The sequence below is a fragment of the Cebus imitator genome, unplaced genomic scaffold (genome assembly GCF_001604975.1).
Source record: "Cebus imitator isolate Cc_AM_T3 unplaced genomic scaffold, Cebus_imitator-1.0 Scaffold125, whole genome shotgun sequence".
Lineage (NCBI taxonomy): Eukaryota > Metazoa > Chordata > Mammalia > Primates > Cebidae > Cebus > Cebus imitator.
This window is the reverse complement of record NW_016107440.1, coordinates 5,205,119-5,225,354: the sequence shown is the minus strand read 5'-3', so window position 1 is coordinate 5,225,354 and position 20,236 is coordinate 5,205,119. Positions and strand designations below refer to the sequence as shown.

The window sequence follows — 20,236 nt, the reverse complement described above, 5'->3', positions numbered from 1 at the left end:
CGCGCCATTGCACTCCAGCCTGGGTAACATGAGTGACACTCCGCCTCCACAAAAAAAAAAAAAAAAAAAAAAAAAAAGAGAAAGGCGATGGCCACTGGCTCCCCCCATGGCCTTCCTTCTCTATTTGGCCTATGACTTTCCCTCCTTCCATGGCCTCTGCCATCACCCACTCACTCCCAAAGCTGGATTAGGCCTCTGATCACCTTTGCCTCCTCTCTCAAGCCTCTCTACCTTCAACCTCCATATGGGCAATCCATTTGATAAACACACACACACACACACACTCTTCTGTGTGCCTGTGTCCCTACTGCACTTATTTAATCATCCTGCCCATGTGCCAGCAGCTCAGGAAGGTGATGAGGAACCCACAGGCAAGAGCCACAAACACTGCAGGTGATCCCTGAGTCAAAAGGCAAGACAAGGCACGGCGCACAGGGCAGTTCCAGAGCTCGGACTGCTGGTGGAGTTTTGCAATTACTACTCGGAGAGGTAGATGTTATGGCACAAAGAAAACGAAGAATTACGTTGGAGTTGTTGAGAATCGGATTTTTGGTGTGGATGAGAAGATGTACAGATGTAAAGATGCCACAAAGGGTATAAAATGGTGCCGTCTCTGTGGAAAACGGGATGGTGGTTCCTCAAAACCACGTGGAAATACCCCATGATCCAGCAATGCCACTGTTGGGTATATACCCAAGAGAATTAAAAGCAGGAACTTGAAGAGGTATTTGTTCACGCAGGTAAAAACAGCAGCATTATTCACAACAAAGGGCAGATGCAAGCCAAGTGTCCGTGGAGGGATGAATCGATAAACAAAATACAGGGTCGATCCATGCAATGTAGTATCCATCAGCCTTTGTAAAAACACATGCGACAACATGGATAAACCTTGAAGATGCTCTGCCACAGCAAAAGAGCCCAGTACAAAAGAATACTGTATCATTCCACGTAATGCCAGGAGTCAAATTCATAGAGACAGAAGGCAGAACAGAGGCTGCCTGTGGTTGGGGAGAAGGGGGTATGGGACATTATTTAATGGGTACCGAGTTTTGCCAGGGAAAATGAAAGAGTTCTGGTGACGGATGGTGGCGATGGGAGCACAGCAATGTGGGTGTCCTTAATGCCACCCAACTGCACGCTTCATAATGGCTAAAATGCTACATTCTAGCTCATGTATAGCTGACCACAGTTGTTTTTCAAAGATGAATGAAGCAAGTAAAAGCTTTTAGCCCTAAAGTTGAATTGAAAGCATCAGTATGAAAATATGCTGTGTTTTATCTTATCTTTGGAGTAGGAGGGATACAGATTTCCTAACTCTGCTTATTGAATGACTAACCCAATAGCAATCAATAGCAACAAGCCCAGCTGGCAGAGCTAGCGCTGAGATTGATCTCCAAACGCCATTCCTCACTGACACAAGCCAGGTTTCTTGAGGGAAATGGCCAAATCCAGGCCTGGCAAGGAAACACTCATAAAAAGAGATTAGGACATTTTATAGGATGGAAAGCATGAAACTATTAAACTAAGATTTTGTCAAAAGAGCTCAGTTTGAGCAAGTTCCCTCTAGCAAAGATGGGACAATCTGAGCATCAATCAGAATCCATGGATAGAAACACATCGTATATGTTCAAACCCATGAGGGTTTTTTTTTTTGGACAGTCTCTTGCTCTGTCACCAAGGCTGGATTGCAGCGGCTGAATCATGGTTCACTGCAGCCTGGGCTCAAACACCCAGGCTCACGCTATCCTCCCACCTCGGCCTCCCAAGTATCAGGAACTACAGGCACATGCCACTACCCGTGATTAATTAAAAAAATTTTTTTTCTTTGTAAAGACAAGCTTTCACTATGTTGCCCAGGCTGGCTTCAAACTCCTAGGTTCAAGTGATCCTCCAGCCTCAGCTTCCCAAAGTGCTGGGATTATAGGCATGAGCCTCCACACTCAGCCAAAGTCCATGAGTTCTTAATCATACTGAAAACAATTTAATTTCATTGGTAATCACTGAAAGATGCTAGAGAACTAATTCATTCTTCTGAACAATGAAAAATAAAGTGACAGTAGTAGGCACGGATCCTGCCTTTCCTAGACAAACGGTACCTCAAGGTAACCAAATATTCGATAAGTTATAAATGTGCTAGTTACAGAAGAATTTCAGCTAACAAACACAGAAGGAATGATGGCATCAGAACACCACCATTGGCAATGCCTAACAAAGCAAAGGCTCTAGGCGATGAGCATCCATGGCTGTCGCCGTCACAAACTTGGATCTGAGCATGCCCATTTGAATCTGAGCAACAAGGATAGAGGAACATGTTCAATGTCACGAAGAGGATGCAGTCAACAAAATCCAGCCTGCAGAAGTCCTCTGGGAAGAGCCTCATTTCTTTAGCAAACATAATGCAAGGGGGAGAAAAGGAGAAGAAAGAGAAGCCCATAGATTAAAAGAAACACAGGCAATACACAGACCTTATTTAGATCCTGATGTGAACAAGGCGTTAAAGACAATTAGACAAACTTGGAAATTTGAACAGTGACTGGATATTTAATGATAGTAAAGAGTGACAATTTGTTTCAGGATGATAACATGGCACTAGGGCTGTATTTTTTTAAATAAAAGCATCCTCATATTTTTCAGAGACACATACAAAAGTATCTGCAGGTGAAACGACATGCGGTCTGGAAAATGCTTCAAAATAACACCAAATGGAGGAAAGTGAGTAATGCAGAGATCAACAGCGGGTCATGAATTCATATTTGTCAAAGCTGAGGGATGAACACTCTACTCTCTATTATTATGTTTGGAAGTTTTCACATGATAAAACTTATTTAGGCGGGTGTGATGGTTCACACCAGTAATCCTAGCACTTTGGGAGGCTGAGGCAGAAGGATCGCTTGAGCCCATGTGTTAGAGACCAGCCTGGGTAACAAACCGAGACCCTGTCTCAAAAAAAAAAATGTTTTAAACTTATTTAAAAGATTTCACAGAGTTGCTTAAAGATTTCACAGAGTTGCTTAAAAGGAGGCAAGCAGCCATGGAAATCTACCCGACACCGGCAAGCATGAATTCGAGTTTGATGTCCACGCAAGCACAAGAAGGCTTGTGTTAATGAAGGGACCTCTGTGGGACGGGGAAAGACAAAGTCAGCCTGAACGACTATCATGTGGGGCATGGCCGGAAGACACCGGATTTTAAACATCCCCAAAGGGCAGTGGAGCAGCCCTTCTCACCACTGCTGTACCTGGCCTGATTTCTTCACCTTACAAATGGCCACACAAGCAGAGACAGGCACGGTGAGTCACACGGCAGGAAGAGAGGGGTCTGGGTGAGGATCCCAGGGTTTCTTGCCAAACCAATGTGCTTTCACCTCCCTGCTGCTGCTGGGATCGCTTTCACATAGCAGATTGAGAGCTGTGACTCCCATTCCCCAATGATTCGGGGCCTTGTAAATCACACGTCCTGGAGTCACCTCGCTTCAAGGACCCTAATTTAAAACGTACAAATATGCTCTAGCTTTAACATGACTATAAATTATGTACTATAAGACTGAAAAATATGTTTTCACACGCGACTCTCCCATTCGGCTGTTAGTGACAGTGCTGCTCGATTTCTCATTTCAGCTCTATTTAAGGCATCGGTATTTCAGGATCCAGTCTGGGTCACTAATTTTACAGAAACTGCCAACAGTGCTGAAAGGACTTTAAACAGTAACTTTTATGACTACTTAATAATGTAGCTATACACATGCCTGTAAATGTATGATAACTAAAAGTCAAGGACTAATGCCCAATAGTGGATATCTTCGGATGGTAAGATTACCAATCATTTTCACGTTGCTTTATCTGAGTTCTTCATTTTTCTGTAATAAATATACATTGAGTTTAATAAAAGAAGGAAGTTTCCCTGATACTATTTGAAGAAAAAAAAAAAAAAAAAGAAAACCTACACGTTTTTCTGAAGCCATTTCTGGCCTGGAAAACACTTTCTTTTTTAAAATAAGCAGTATTTTCCTATATTTGTGCACTCTGTGGGAACCACATTCTTTATTTAGGGTCAAGTTAAGTTCTCCCTAAATGCTAGGGAAAGGTTTTATTTGTTGTTTGTTTTCCCCGCCTACTCAATTTTGAGGGGTAGCCTGTATTATTGCCTCTCTTTACCTGGTTTGATTTACGATCTTGGAAGTCAAGTCATTCTTTTCTAGGTCAAAGAAAGAAAAAAAAAAAGGACTCCCCCACCTAATACCTGATAAAAATATCTGAAAAGGTCATTGCACACCTTGACAGAGACACATACAATTTCAACCCAAGCTGATAAAACAGCAACTAGAAAACCTTAATCAGAACAAAATGTAACTTGCCATTTCCCAGCTCAATTGATGAACTCTTTTTTATCTGAAATGACAGACATCATAAGATAGGAAAACCTTTAGATAAGAAACCAAATTGAGTTGTTTGAATGAGATCCGACTGTCTGCCCCTGGTTCAGACTCCCACACCTGCTCGGAATGGGTCAATGAGTGCCTCCTGGCATGGTCCCGAGAGGTTTGGAAACATTGCAAAAGTGGTGAACTTTGAGACTTCAGCGTTTATTCTGCGATTATAATTAACCTGCTCACCAGTTGCTATCGATCAGTTCTAAATGGAGGTGATAAGGTTTGACTGGATTTCTAGAAGTAGAAATGGAGATTTAAACTGGGGAGTAGAAAGGAAGATATTAAAAAAAACTTAAGGACTGAATTAGATTTTAAGACGCAAAACTGCATTTGCGATTAGGGGATCCCAAAACCCATGGCTCTGATCTGCCTGGAAGAATCTTGAGGAAGTTTGAGTACAAAGGAAAACCCTGAAATTCAAAGTTTCCCACCAAATTGCGATAGTAACTTCCTGATTTTTCATCCTCCAAAATAAAGTGTATCTGTAACTACTCAATGTGGGTTAAAGACAGCAGAGGTTTTCCAATGACTTTAAACACACAGAATGGCTCACCTATCTGCATTATATTCCTCCTTTGGAGGAAAAAAGATATTAAAAACATCAAGTCCATTCTTGGGCTCCTGCAAAATTTGGAAGACCAGAAAACCAAATTCCCATCATTCAGATAAGAAGCTTGAATATCCTGGCTCAATTCTGATTACAGAGCAGTAATAGATAAAACCGTAGGCCACCTGCCAGAAACAAGAAAGCTTCCACTGATGGGCTGCTGCGTTCAGTTGAGACCCATTCCACGGGGCTTTTCCTGCCTGAGGCTTCAGTCACAGTCGTGATCCACGGCTCCCTTCTTAAATTCACTAACATCCTCGTTACTGTGCTCTTCTCTTCTTTCTCAGCCTCTACCACAAACACATGTGAAATCTTCAGAGATAAGGGAAGACGGAGAACACAGTTACAGATTTCTTTTGGGAAAGGGATTTTTAAGCGAGCCATATGGTTTTACTCCTAAGCAGCCAGCAGTTTCGGCAGAGCCAGGAGAATCCTCTCGCTGGGAGGGTCTGAATCCTGGGAAGTCTCTTTAATTCTCTGCACACCAGAATCCAAGGGCTAAAAAGGAAGTTGGTGCAACACTGGGATTCCTAACATTGCATTCCTCAACTGCACAGCTTGCAGCTGAGGAACGAGACGGAAGGTTCCTTAGGACGACATTGCACCTAGACAGACAGTGACTGGTGGGAAGCAAAAGGAAACTCAGACCAGAAGCTCCCCTGGGGAGAGGAAGCGGATGGGAGTGACAAGTCAACGCAAATCCCAAGGTTTAATAGAGCCCTTCAATCACACATAGCTTCTGGTTCTGAACAGCTAAGTGCCCTCGTATCAGATTTGGCAAATGCAAAGTGTGGGGAAAGGGGAAAGTACAGTTCTCCAGGTTGGGCTCACCTGGGTTTCAAACCAGGGCTGTTGACTATCCATGGGGAGCTGAGATGACAGTCTCTTTGTGGGTATCAGCTTCCTTTCCAGCAAAACGGAGATTGTCATATCTACCTCTTAGGGAAAGGCTTCAAAGTCCCTGGCATGAGATGACTTTTTCATGGATGGGGGTACACCTTACTGTTCACAATGGAATGTTGTGCCAGATACAGACTACTCTCCCTAAAAAGTTGTTAGCCAGCATCCAAACATGAAGGTACCAACATTTATAAATGTATTTTGTATAAATTAAAACATATTCAAGATTATTCCTATTATAACCCCATTCATATTATCTTCCCTGTCTTTTTTAGAAGGTGACAAAAGAGCACCTCTAGAGATAGCCATCAAATTAGTCTTAGTAACCCGTTTATGTTGTATGTTACGTGGGCTATGTCATGGCTATCAGAGGTCAATACAGCAGAGCGATACTCATTTCCAAGACAGCCTTTTCACCTGGTTCTACAGGCAGGCTAGACAAAGAAGCCCCTAAAAGACAAATAGTCTCAGATGTCAGAAAAGCTGCTTCAGTTCTTAAAGCAGCAGCTCTCATCTGCACGGATTGCCGGCTTCTAGAATAAGGAAAGCATACTTCCTCTTTCTTATGCAAACACAAGCAGCGACTTTTGCAACTGGCTTCAGCTCAAAATTCAGTACAACTAAATTGTCTTAAACTGACAGGCTTAAAAGAAAGGTTTAAAAGAATCACCTTGCCCTGGAGGAAGGTAACTTGTTCTTCACACAATCCCATCATTGCAGTAGGTTAGTGGTTTTCAGGCAGGTAACCCCAATGTAACCTGAGGGAAAACTGCCTACCTGGAGAGGTCAGCATTGCCTAGTGTGTGTGTGTGTGTGTGTGCCCACAAGGGGGGAAGCCACAGTACTGTGGGGCTGGGGGTGTCTGCCAGTTGCTGACTTAGATCTACTACCAATACTGAGACTAGGATGAGAGATTCCCTCCCTCAGTAAAGCAACATCCTATGAGAGAAACAAAATCAAAAGCCAAATACGGGATTGCCACTGAGGATGATTTTGATCTGTCCTTAAAAATCTTGAGGAAGCTTGAGTACAAAGAAAAACCCCAAAGAATCTGTAAAAGAATAGGTAAAAGACAAATTTACTAAAAAACAACTTATGCCTTAAAGCAGTTTTCCTGTGCATCCATGAACACCAAATATAGAATTTTTTTTTTTTTTTTAAAGAGGATACTTTCAGGAAATTGAGTCATGAATACCGTATGTCTGTTATTTATTTATTTTAATTTTTTTCTGAGACAGAGTCTCACCCTGTCACCCAGGCCGGAGTGCAATGGCACAATCTTGGCTCACTGCAACCTCCACCTTCCGGGTTTCAGCGATTCTCCTGACTCAGCCTCCTGAGTAGCTGGGACTACAGGCGCATACCACCATGCCCAGCTAATTTTTGTATTTTTAGTAGAGACGGTTTCACCATGTTGACCACGATGGTCTCCATCTCTTGACCTCGTGATCCACCCTCGAGGCCTCCCAAAGTGCTGCAATTATAGGCATGAGCCACCGCGCCCGGCCTATGTTTTAAAACTTAATTAGTTTAATATGGTTTTAAAAAAAGGTAATATAGTCACATCCTTCGAAATTCAAAAGGTTCCATTTGCACACCCATGTGTATAGAAGCATTATCCACAATAGGCAAGAGGGAGAAGCAACTCAGGTGTCCATCTATGGAAGAATGGCTAAGCAAAAGGTGGGCTACACATACAATGGAATATTATTCAGCCTTGAAAGGAAGGAAATTCTGGCATATGCTACAACATGGATACATCATGAAGACACCATGTTAAGTCAAATAAGCCAGACACAAAAGGACAAATACTGTATGGTGCTACTTATACGAGATCCTTAGAGTGGTCAAATTCATAAGAAAAGGAAAATAGCATGCAGGTTACCAGGCGCTGGTATGGAGAGGAATGGCAGTAGTATTTTAATACGTAGAGTTTAAGTTCTAGAGATGTGATACACAGCAGCGCGAATATACTTAGCACTCCTGAACTATATACTTAAAATGGCGAAGATGATTTGAATTTCTTTTTTTTTTCCGAGATGAAGTCTTGCTCTGTCACCTAGGCTGGTGTGCAGTGGCATGATCTTGGCTCACTGCAACCTCTGCCTCCCGGGTTCAAGCAGTTCTCCTGCCTCAACCTGCTGAGTAGCTCGAATTACAGGCACATGCCACCACGCCCAGCTAATTTTTGTATTTTTAGTAGAGATGGGGTTTCACCACGTTGGCCAGGTTGGTCTCGAACTCCTGACCTTGTGATCCGCCTGCCTCGGTCTCCCAAAGTGCTGGGATTACAGGCATAAGCCACTGTGCCCAGCCAATGATTTGAAATTTTTAGATAAACTTAACTTCCCTGTATTTTAAATGTACTTTCCAGTTATTTAATGGATTAATGAAGCACAGAAATGACTATAAAAATGGTTAAGGTGGTTAAAAAATTCAAAAAGTTCCAAGGCATGCATAGTAAAAGTCCCTCTTCTACCATTATCCCTGACTACCCACTTTCCTCCCCACAGGCAACCTGTGCTACAAATTTCTCATGAAATTTTCTATTTTCAAGTGAATATAATCCTTTTCTTCCTTTTTTCTTTTTAACACAGAGTTAAGTGCTATATACACTTCCTACATTTATAAATGTCTCCAAGGATTCCATACATTAGATAATGAACTTCATTATTTTTATGCCTACAAAGCTTCTGGTTTCTATGTGCCAGGTGCATAAAGACAGTCCCTAATGATGCACATTTAGATTATTTCCAATTTTGTTATTAAGAACAATGCCACAATTAATATGTGCTGGTGTATTTGTGGAATAAATCCCTAGAGGTGAAAATTTCGGAGTCAAGGCTGTCTACTTTGCAATTTTATGGCAACTACACCAAAGACTCTTCATAAAGGTCAGACCGATTTACACACCCACCCACAGGTATCAGAGTTCCTGTTTCCCCACACCTCAGAGTATGTTTGTTTTCTTAGTGCATTTAAGCAAGAAAAGAAATGGGGAGGTATACAGAATAAGGTGTTATCTAGAACTGTCTCCTGGGCATCCTTCTACCTGAGTGATAGAAAATGCCTAGCTAATGTGGCTTGACCTTTTGATGGGACACAATTGGGCAAGTGACGGGGCTCACTAGAGGTAGTGACACACCCCTGACCACCCCAACACACCTTCTTATTTAATTGGTTCTCAGCTTAGTACCACAGACCAACCCCAGCTCTGACTGACCTGCTCAGGGTGGTAACCGGAAAGTTAAACAACCTTGGTTTTCCTGAAGGCTGACAAATCACTCTCCAGTCTCACAAAGCTCCTGCACAAATGAGCCGGCTCTGAAAGCCACTGGCGTGCTTGATAAGCAGGCCCCAAAAAAATCCAGAAAACACTTCAGGGTTTTTCACTGACCTGCACCATAAATGGCCTCTTGGAACACCTTGAATGCCCTCTCTCAATACCTAATGGGGCCTCACTTCTTTTAAATAAATTGTTTGGGTAACATGGCGAAATACTGTACACGTATTTCACTATATTGTTATTTTTATCTACTCTAAAAATGATTCAAAGTTTTGAAATCCTTTGAGAATTTCCTAATTGCTTATTTCTCCATTACACAAAACAATGGATATTCCACAGTAAAATGTATTTTCCTAGCCTTTCTGATAACACCTACCACCATATAGCTGTCAAGGTATATTTACAATCTATTTCCATTTCAGTCTCCTTTCCAGCCTTTCCAACTCGCGAGCATTAACTGCCACAAAAATCAGCGTCATTGAGGTGTAACGTACATGCAATAAAAGACTCCCATTTTAAGAGCACAGCTCCACAATGCTGCCATATGGAGATACATGTGTAGCCACCGTGACTGGGTTCTTTTAAAGGAAACAGCTTCATTCTCCCGCTACTGCCATTTCACAGGCACAGGCAGATTCTAGCCCCCAAAATGCAAGAACTGTGTGCACAGCTCTACCACAGTGCTTCCAGCGCCCAGGAGTTTATGATGAAGACAAGCCATACTCCATATTACATTTCCAGACAACTACAATCACCTACGAGTGTTCTTCTCGCATCTAATGTCTGCTCACCTTGAGTAATAAGACACAGTTAAAAGGCCATGGGCTTTTGTGTGTGTGCGTGTTTTAGAAATTGGGAAAGTCATACTCCATCTTGCTTTTATCCACCCCGTGACTTCTCCAGCCTAAAAGCCCTGCTTTCTTCCAGTGAGTTTCAAGAACCCTCTTCCATCCTGCCCACCCTGCCCTAGGGCTCTTGAGTTTGCTTCTTAAGGGACTCAACACAGCCATTCTGTGTGGTTGGACCCAGGCAGGGCAGAGTCCTGGGGCAATTACCACCAAGATCCCTATGCAAATATTTGCTAAGTGCCCCACATTTGCCAGGCACTTAAATGAGTAAGACTCTGTACCTGCCCTCAGTAAGGTCACATAATTCCATTCAAGCAGCCTAACTAGTGATTTTCACAGTTGTTTTAGGGTCGTAGCTCATATGGAACTTGGAGTGAATTAAAGTTCACATACATTGCAGTCAGGCCACACTTACTACTTCCAACCTAAGTTCAGGGCTTTACAGAGGCCGGTGTTAACTTTTATTATTTTGATTTTTGCCCTATTCAAATAACCAACTTAAGAACTATGGCAAGATATGGTTAAAACTACAGCAGCTACATAGAAAAATAAAAGTGTTCTCTTACTTCTCCTCATTGAAATTAAAAAGTTTCTGAGTTAAGGGTGAATTAGTGTGTATAGTTTTTACCTATAGTGACAAATAATTATTTAAATAAAGGTCAGGCTGCACTGTATTATTTCATGGGTACTCCATGAAATATCAGAAAACATATTAGAGAACAAGGGTATATTCTTTCTTTTTCTTTTTTGGAGACAGGGTCTTCACTCTGTTCTCCAGGTAGGAGTACAGTGGTGCAATCACAGCTCACTGCAGCCTCAGCCTCCCTGACTCAACCTCCCTGACTCAACCTCCCTGACTCAGCCTCCCTGACTCAGCCTCCCTGACTCAACCTCCCTGACTCAGCCTCCCTGACTCAACCTCCCTGACTCAAACTCCCACCTCAGCCTCCCCAGTTGCTGGAGTTGCAGGCATGTGTTACCATGCCCAGCTAATTTTTTTTTTTTTTTTTTTTGAGATGGTGACTCACTATGTTGTCCAAGCTGGTCTTGAACTCTGGAGCTCAAGCAATCCTCCCACCTCAGCCTCTAAGTGTGGAATTACAGCTGTGAGCCACTGTGCCTGGCCTCTTATTTCTTTTTTTCCCCCTATAAAATGGTCAATATTTCTTTCTTTTTTTTTTCGTTTTTTGAGACAGAGTTTCGCTCTTGTTACCCATGCTGGAGTGCAATGGTGTGATCTCGGCTCACCGCAAGCTCCGCCTCCTGGGTTCAAGCAATTCTGCCTCAGCCTCCTGAGTAGCTGGGATTATAGGCATGCGCCACCATGCCCAGCTAATTTTTGTATTTTTAGTAGAGACGGGGTTTCACCATGTTGACCAGGATGGTCTCGATCTCTTGACCTCGTGATCCACCCGCCTCGGCCTCCCAGAGTGCTGGGATTATAGGCGTGAGCCACCGTGGCCGGCCTTCAATATTTCTTTCTTAAAAGAAATTGCTGGTTCTTTCCCTGACAAACTCCTACTCACCCTTCAAGACCAAAGGCAGATGATAGCACTTGGGTGATAACTTCCAGAGTCTCCCGGACAGAAGAAAGAACCACCTTTGCTGCTTCTCCTTGCTTTTAGCTCATTATCAGCCCACAACGATGAGTCACGCCCAGTTTCACATTGAGTGCCCAACCATCTGTGTCATTGGGGACTGTCCCAGGTTTAGCACTAACGATCCAAGTCCTGTGAAAACCCTCAGTCCTGGGCACACCACCAACATAGGTAACTCTACATGACAGCGATTCGCTAGTCAAAAAAATAACCATAATTTACAAAGGGCCAAAGCCAAATTCTTCACAAGTCTTACCTTATTTTTCTAATTTAAGGTATCACTAAAAATAGCTATGATGATCCCTACAGAAAAAGACATGAGACTGAGAGGAGTAACTTGCCCAAGATGACACGAGGCTCCTGAAACTGACTCTAGGTTTGCCTGAGTTTAAACCCCTGTGCTCCTCCCACCACACTGTCTGGCCATCTTAGGGCCCCGTGGGAACTGCTTGGAAAGCTGGGGTCAGTTGTCATCTTCCCTCCATTACCAGGCCAGCTAGGATCTGGTGCTGGTCCTCACTAAAGTTGCCAGGCAAGTAGGAGGGCCCAAGTGATGGGAAGAATATATAAAAGGCACAGTCACATGCACTGCCTTTTTTTTTTTTTTTTGAGACAGGGTCTCACTGTGTCACCCAGGTTGGAGTACAGTGGCCTTGGGCTCATGTGATCCTCCTATCTCAGCTTCTAAAGCTGGGACTACAGGCATGCAACACCAGGCCCGGCTAATTTTTTTTTCTTTTTTTTTTAGTAGAGAGAGCCATGTTGGTCTTGAACTCCCGACCTCAGGTGATCCGCCAGCCTAGGCCTTCCAAAGTACTGGGATCACAGGTGTGAGCCACCTTGCCCGGCTGGCTAATGTTTAAATATGTTTTGTAAAGACAGGGTCTCACTATTTTGCTCACGCTGGCCTTGAACTCCTGGTCTCAAATGATCCTCTTGCCTCAGCTTCCCAAAGTGCTGGAATTACAGGTATGAGCCTCTGTGCCTGGCCATATGTGTTGCTTTTAACTTCAGTTGCTTTTATTTAAGTGCCACCTGCAGAACACCTCGAAGACATTAAAGCCAGCAAGTTCAACATGACCTGTGTTGCCTCTTTGAGACAGGCCGCAGCACTCCCAAAACACTTGGCTGTGTGCAGAAGAGAAAATCTACCCTCTAGGCCCGACCCCAAAGGCTGTGGACTTTATGAGGTATCAGGGAAGAGCCCAGAGAAGACAGGTGGCAGTTCTGGCAGGTAGATGCTCAGAGAGGTCAGCTGCCATTTGCTGACACGGGAATTTAGGAACTCCCTTATTTCAACCACTTCTACATGGCATGGCTGACATTTTAAAATCTGAATACTGCGTGTAGTCACATGATCTTCCTTCCTTCCTTCCCTCCTTCCTTTCTTCCTTACTTCCCTCCCTACCTCCCTCCCTGCTTCCTTCCTTTCTTCCTTCCTTCCTTCCCTCCCTCCCTCCTGCCTTCCTTCCCTGCCTCCCTCCTTCTTTCCTTCCCTTCCTTCCTTCTCTCCTTTCCTTCTTTCATTTCCTTCTTTCACTTTTTCCTTTTTTCTTTTTTGAGACGGAGTCTGGCTCTGTTATCCAGGCTGGGGTGCAGTGGTGCAATCTCGGCTCACTGCAACCTAGGCCTCCTGGGTTCAAGTGGTTCTCCTTCCTAAGCATCCCGAGTGCCTGGGACTACAGGCGCGCGCCACCATGCCAGGCTAATTTTCTTTCTTTTTCGTATTTTAGTAGAGACGCGATGTCACCATGTTGGCCAGGATAGTCTCGATCTCCTGACCCAGTCCTCCCTATTTTAAGTCAGAGGCCCCAGAGGGCCCTGGAGAGAGAGGACTCCTCCGTCAGCGTGCAAGACCAGGGAGGGCCCCACCCCCTGCCCTGCACTTCTGCCTTTGGGCGCCATTGTGTGGAGATGCCGCTGCTATCGAGCAAAGGTCGCAGAGAGGCTCGCCCGGCCCTCCTCCCCTGGGGGTGGCCGTCTGGCTCCCCCAAGAGGGGTGAGGGGGAGGGGACGCCAAGAGCCACAGATCGGGCCTCTCGGCGCCACTTCCAGGGTTAATCAGTTTGCCAGCGATGTGTATTTGGCTGTACCCCTGGGGACCTTCCCTGGCCACCCAGGGCCAGAGGATAATTTAAAAGCGCTTCAAAGCCAGGGCCCTTCTCGGAGCCAGCCCAATACTGGAAACCTGGCCGGGGCAGCCTTTACTCTTCAAAGTGAGAACAAATGCAGAAGGATTTAGCACTTAGTATGTGATCAATAAACTCCAGCTCTGCTTTTCAAATCCGGGCTTCCCCTCCCCCACAGGGTGGGCTCAACCCAAACCCACTCCTCCGTCCCTTCCCGACATTCCAGAGGCCGTTTGCATTTTGAACTAGGTGTGGCCACTTCCCTTTCTCCCCCAGCCCCTGCGCCCAGGCCCCTTCTCAGATCCTGCTGCGTTTATTTGTAAATCAGTGGAGGCTGAGACCTGTTTGCCGTCCCTCCCTGTCGGATGGCGGAGGCAAACGCGGCATGGAACCTACCACAACGGTTATTTGGAACCCTGGCCCGCGCGAGAAGAGGAGGCTCCACGCGTTCAAGCGACTGCAGTCTCCGTTTAGCTTGGGCGTCATAAACAAGCCCCTTTGGCCTCTGTGTTCTTGGGCATTGACGGGGGTCTGCCCCTGCCGCCCGCACGATGCGCCCACGCGTCCGGCAGGGGACACCCGCAAGGTGCCGGCTCCTGTTCGGCGCATCTCCCCGGCGTCTCCTTTGCTCCAACCCTCCTTTGTTCTCGGTGTGAGACCCCCGACAGGAAAATCATCTGCCACTCTGAGGGATCCTCCAACTGGGCCGCCAAATGGCCCAGAAGGTCTGAGGTCCAAACCACTGTCATCAGTTCCCCGCGGAGGCCCGAGAGCAGGCGGGGAGGAAATGGGGGCAGAAACCCAGCGATCTCCAGCGCCCTCCGGGCAGGGATCCCGGGCCGCTGCCCCCGGCTCTCCAGGGAGCCCGCTGGCCTCCCGCGGTCACCCACAGTGCAGCGTGGCCACGGCCGACGTCCGGGGCTGCCGGGAGGCCGCACTCGGACCCCGCCACGGTCTCAGAAGAGGCCCGGACGGGCAGGCCCGGCCCCCTGCACAGAAGCCAGTCTCCAGGGGCTGCAATGTCGCCAGCCCCGCACTGGCTTCTGCCTGCTCTGGAAACTTCAGGTCTTCAAGGACCTTCCCCAGCTCAACCCAGGCATTCATGAAAAACGAAGGGTCCCCAACAGGGCTCAAGACCCACCCACGCGCCCTCGTGCCCCTACTCACCAAGATTGGGGTGTCGGGCGGCGGGGTTGGCCCGGCCGGGCAGGCTGTGCAAGACAGGGCTGTCGAAGGGGCCGGCGGAGGCGGCGGCTGCAGCGGCCCAGGACGCGCCCACGTCGGCCATGTAGGCTGGGTAGGGGCTGGAGTAGGAGCCCGCGAAGCCTGCGCGCCCATACTGCTCGCGGCCCGCCAGGCCCGAGCCCGCCGCGGCACCGCCAGTGCTGTAGGCCGCAGCTTCCCGGGCCGCGGCAGCGGCGGCGGCAGCAGCCAGGGACCCGGTGGTCCCGGGGAAGGAGAAACGCGGCGACACCGGCGGCGGGGTGTAGGCGGCTCCATCGGCTCCGGCCTGGCTCCAGCCGGGGCTGCTCTGCTGGGTCCCCGGCCCTGCACCCGACGGGGCCGCCCCCGAGCCGCCGCCCGTGGCGCCTCCCGACCCTGCGCCCGCGCCTCCACCCTGGAGGTAGGACAGGCCCAGCACGGAGGACGGCACCCGCGGCGTGGGCACGTAGACGGGCGAGGACGCGGCGCCCGCGCTGTGCATGAAGGCGCCGGGGCCGCCCGCCTCGTAGGCCCCGGGGGGCGGCCCGTGGTTGGCGGCCATGGCCAGGCTCTGGTACATCGCCCCGGCGAGCTCCCGGCTTCGGGGTCCTCCCTCTCCTTTGCAGGTCAAGGAGCCACGCAGGGAGAGAAAACGACGGCAACAATAATGTCCGTGAAAGGCGCTGTCTCGAAGATCAAAAGTCAAAGGGAAAAAACCAAATCGCTTAAAAATATATACCAATTAAATCCGACGTTGAGCAAAAGACTCTAGGCTCCTGTTGACTCCGGAAAATCCTGATTTGAATTTTTGGTGGTTCCGGGAGGCGACGCAGGCGCAGCTGAATTCATCCAGTGCCTGGAGGTCTGGAGCGCCTTTGCAGGGCAGAAGACAGAGGGCTCGTCCAGGCCTGGAGGTGGCGCACCGGCCTTCAGGTCCCCCACTTGCCCCACCGTGAGGCCTCCAGGACACCACCGCGGCTACGGGCGCAGAAGTGCTAGGCTGGCTCCTTCCTCCTCGCTGCAGCCGGGGTCCTAAAGGAGGAACGACAAAAAGACACAGCGGTTCATCCCAGAGCTTTCAGAACCCACTCTCCTGCAAACGAAGTCACCACGGGAGTTTGGGGGTGCAGCTGCGGAGGCCCGGCAGTGCGGTACCGGGAAGCGGCGGCCTTTGTTTTGTGCAGGCATTGGATAAGGCGTCCCATGCAAGCATGGGGAGGGGCGCACAGGGGACCCGGGGCTTCCCGGGTCTTGGGCATGAAGTTTACTGGTTGTAATCTTGGTCAATTATTTTTGTATTGCTTGTCCCAAAAGTCTTTAATGTTACCTTATTCTGCAAGCATATTTTTGGCACAGTCTAAGTCCAAAAGTTTGGGGTTAATGCAGAGTGCCTGGGATCTAACAAATCTCTCATCTCCTCTGTTCTCCCCATATCTCCGCAGGCATTCTTGGCCTAGAAAGAACTTTTTATTGTCCTTGGGGGCACAAGGACAAACTTTTTACCAAACAGTGACCTAACAAAGTTTTGTTTGTAATCTTAAAAATAATATATAGAAGTAGAGTCCAAATGTTTATAAGTGAACAGTGGTGTCTGCTAAGTCTCATGAAGAGGATTGAGAAACAATCATCCATACACTACACCATGTGGACGTCAAATTGGATAAGCTACAGGTTTCTTGCAAAAAGTTGTAATTTAGATGTTTTCCAAATTGTATGTCGGAACCAGAAAAGTGAAAGGAATGTACAATTTCACTTTACAGAATAATCCAGTGGACCATTCCAATTCACTGAAGGGGCCCTTCCTGTAGAATCACAAGTTACCCACAGGCAGAATCATCACACCCACGTGGACGCTTGGGGAAAGAATAGTTTGTGGAACTTGATTATATGCCTCCCAGCATCCTGCGTTTTGATATTATCAGGCAGTTTTTCTGATAAAATAAGAGCTCCGCTTTCTGAATTACCTGCTGTCTGAATTACCTCCAGGTCCTTTTCTCTACAACTCTTCTAAGTACAGGTGTCTCTCTTCATTTTACAAGAGGGAACTGAAGCACTGGAAACTTTTGAAACTTGTCTAAGATCAAAGTACAATCAGAAGGGGTGGGGGAAGGGGATGGGATCACTAGGGCTCCAAGGGCTTGAGGCTGTCCACCGCACTTCCATTTCTCTCTTTAAGAAGAGGCAACTACTCCTGACAACGGTTTCTTTTTTATTTCAATAGCAGACTTACAAGGATATTAACTATATACTGAATCCAGGCTGTGACACTTACAAAATGAATACCTTTAGACAGATTACTTAGCCTCTCTGTGCCTCAGTTTCCTCCTCTGCAGAATGCAAATATTAAATGTACCTATTTTGTAGAGTCATCATGAAGCTTAGGGGTGAAGATTATAAATTAATATTTGTAAAGCACTTATAGCAGGTTTTTATAAAACTGTCATAAAAGGCAAAAGAAAAGCGCTAAATAATAGTTGACAATTACTACAGATTTCTAATGTAACACAAGAAAGTACCTCAGATGTATGTACTATAATAAATGGTCATCTTTGTTATTGTAAAAATCTGGAAATGGAATCTTTAATACACACTACATAGTGCTTTTCACCATTTTTGCAACATCACTGGTAATCATAATGGAATTAATGGTATTGTATTGTATTACATAGTCACATGGTAACTCCTAAAAGCTTATTTGCTTTCAAAATATGCAATAAACCATTGGTTTGGCGAATAGTTCACTCCAGCAAGTTTGGTTAGAGAATAGTCAGGAAAAACAAAAAAATTGACCTGAGGTCACCAACTTTTCCTTTTGAAAATAAAGTTAAAGAACTATAGGTTTGCCTTAATAAAAGATCCAGTATTTAATTTTTAAATCAAGTCGCTGATCTATTTCATTGTATTTTCTGTAAAAAACTACTCCTGTAGTTCTCCAAGATAATATGATTTTTTTTCTCTCATAACTATGGAAAAGAAAGGAGATTCAGAGTTTTGTAATCCAACTTCCAGTATACATACAGGTAGCAACTTCCAGACTTTGAAATGTAAATACCAAAAATGTTACAAATCTAATATTTGTATTTATCACATTCGCTGCCTTTTCAAATGGCTGATACATGGCTTTAGTTGGATTACTAGAACAGTAGAAGGTGGAGAAAATACCCCTCCATACCTTTCTGGAAAAACAAGAAATTAGCTACTTTTGCAAAACGCCGTGTGGCTGAAATTGATCCTGGATCCTGCGTCCGTCCGGTGGAGAAAGCCCAGCAGCTCCTGAGACTGCCGGAATCTGGGAGTGTTCGCTCACCTTCTGATCACTCACCCCAGTTCACCCCAAATTCGCAGGCTCACAGGAAATGCGCTCTCCTTTCAAGAATCAACCAACAGCCCTCTTCCGATCTATTTTTGAGAATGGGAGAATTGCAAGCCCCCAAATGTCCCCGTCCCTTTCCAGGACACTCTTCGCCGGCCTGGGCTCAAGCCTCGGCTCTCCGCCTGCAGCAAGGAGGACGGTCACACGCTAGCCGGCACAACCAAGCGGGCCGCAGCCAGGGAGGAGAGAGACACTTGTGCGGAGCGTTACCTCCTCACCCCAGTACTTCTTTAAAAGCCTGAAACCTGCTGTCCGTGCCTTCCTTTTCTGGGAACACAGGAAACACTTGCCCGAGGCGCTTCCCCAACCTCTCCGGTGAGGGCCGCGCTGCCCCACGGCTTCCACTGGCCGCGGGTCCCTCACCACTCTCTTCCGCAGCCAAAAGGCCCCTCCTTTCCTCAACCTGGTGGCAGTCCACCACCCCGGCATTCCCTTCTGCCCACGGTGACTCCTGAGCCCAAAGCCGAGCTACAGAACGCCGCGGATCCGGGCAGCGCCGTGACCGGCGGAGGGAAGTCGCGGCTCCGGTCCAGGTTCGGGCCCTCGGCCAGTTTCAGGCAGAAGCAACGCGGGTGGGTGGGGTGGTGAGCTTCCAGAAGGGCATTCAGTCCCTGGACCCCAGCCCCGAGGGCGAGGAGGCTGGCCAGAAAGGCCATCAACAGTCCAGCACCTCAGCAGCCGCCCCGCGCCTCGGAGCACCTCCCGGGCCCCCCTAGGCCCTACGGCGCTGCCTGGCACCGCCGCCCGGCGTCCCCGGAGTCCCTGGTGGGCGACACGCCCCTGTCTACTTCCCTCCTTGTACGAGCGGAGCGGCAGTGCGGCCTCTCCCGGGTCCGTCGGTCTCGGCAACTTCACACGGCCACCATCACCACCCAGGCCCCGGCCTGCGATGTGCAAACAAGGGCTGGAGAATGTGCACCCGGGGGCAGAGACTGAAAGCGTTCAAGTTCACAAGGAAAGAATCCAAAGGCGCTTCCAACATTCCTCTCTGTTTTGCCCCCCAGATCTTACTTTGACTTAAAGACGGTGGTAAGGCAAAGTCAAAAGCAGAGCAGGGGTTGGCCAATTTCGAGGAAGAGGGTAGTGGATTTCTCTTTTCCTCCCTCTGGCTACTTCTCTACCTCCAGACTGGCAAGAGTTGAGGAGCTCCGAGATTGGGGGACCGCGGGAAAGAGCGAAGAAAGAAAAAAGCCCTACCTGCCCGGCCGGGAGCTTCCGCGCGCGCTCCCCTGGGCGCCCCCGGAGCTGCAGCGGCGACGAAGCCTCTCGCGGCCTCTGGGCCGGCCGCCTCTGAGTCCCCAGCTCGCAGCTCGGGTCCACGGCCCAGCGCGTCGGCCCGCGGGCGCTGACTGGCCTGTGGGAGTCACGTGCAAGGGCGGGGCCGGGGAGCGCAGCACCCGCTGCACCTCTGTTGGGCGCCCGGCTGCGGGACCGTGCGGAAAGCTCCCCCACCAGGCAAAGTCCAGGCGCTGAGGTCTCCGCGGAAAACGCCAAAGTGTTACCGCCAGGGCTCGAGGCTTCACCCGCAGCCCAGCCAGGGGTCGATTGGGTTCGCTGTGGTGCCCAGGGTCAGCTTTATTAATGAGTTCCTTTTCCCCCTCCCCGCCCCGCTTCCCGTGGTCCTCATTCCGCGCGGTGGGCGAGGGGCGGGGCTAGCAGAGGGGAAGGTGACCTCTTGGGCTCAACTCCCGATCTCGTGTGGGGTACTGGGTCACCCGGGGTACCCGGGGCTGGACGCAAGTTTCTGGGCAGGGGTAGTGGGGATCCACCCAGCACCGGACTCCGGGGAGGTTCAGGAGACACCCAGACTGCCTCCTTAAATCAGAGCGCAGAGACCGCAGCCTCCCTTTTGCCTTCCCAAAA

At 47.9% G+C, this 20,236-nt stretch overlaps 1 protein-coding gene across 4 annotated transcripts in view; it reads right to left on the bottom strand.

Moving 5' to 3' along the window:
- The window catches only part of GATA4 (GATA binding protein 4), a 58,841-nt gene extending 39,167 nt beyond the window's left edge, over positions 1–19,674 (bottom strand). For 2 of the 4 annotated variants that reach the window (XM_017540470.2, XM_017540473.2), the window contains exons 1-2: positions 19,571–19,674; positions 14,965–16,032 (exon numbers count right to left, since the gene is read on the bottom strand). In XM_017540470.2, coding sequence (XP_017395959.1) covers positions 14,965–15,580 — 616 coding nt within the window. In that variant the 5' untranslated portion in view covers positions 15,581–16,032; positions 19,571–19,674. Of the gene's footprint in view, positions 1–14,964; positions 16,033–17,844; positions 17,964–19,570 lie in introns of those variants that run through there. The other 2 variants (XM_037742743.1, XM_037742744.1) reach the window with 2 other exon arrangements.
- Positions 19,675–20,236: the final 562 nt, after the last annotated feature.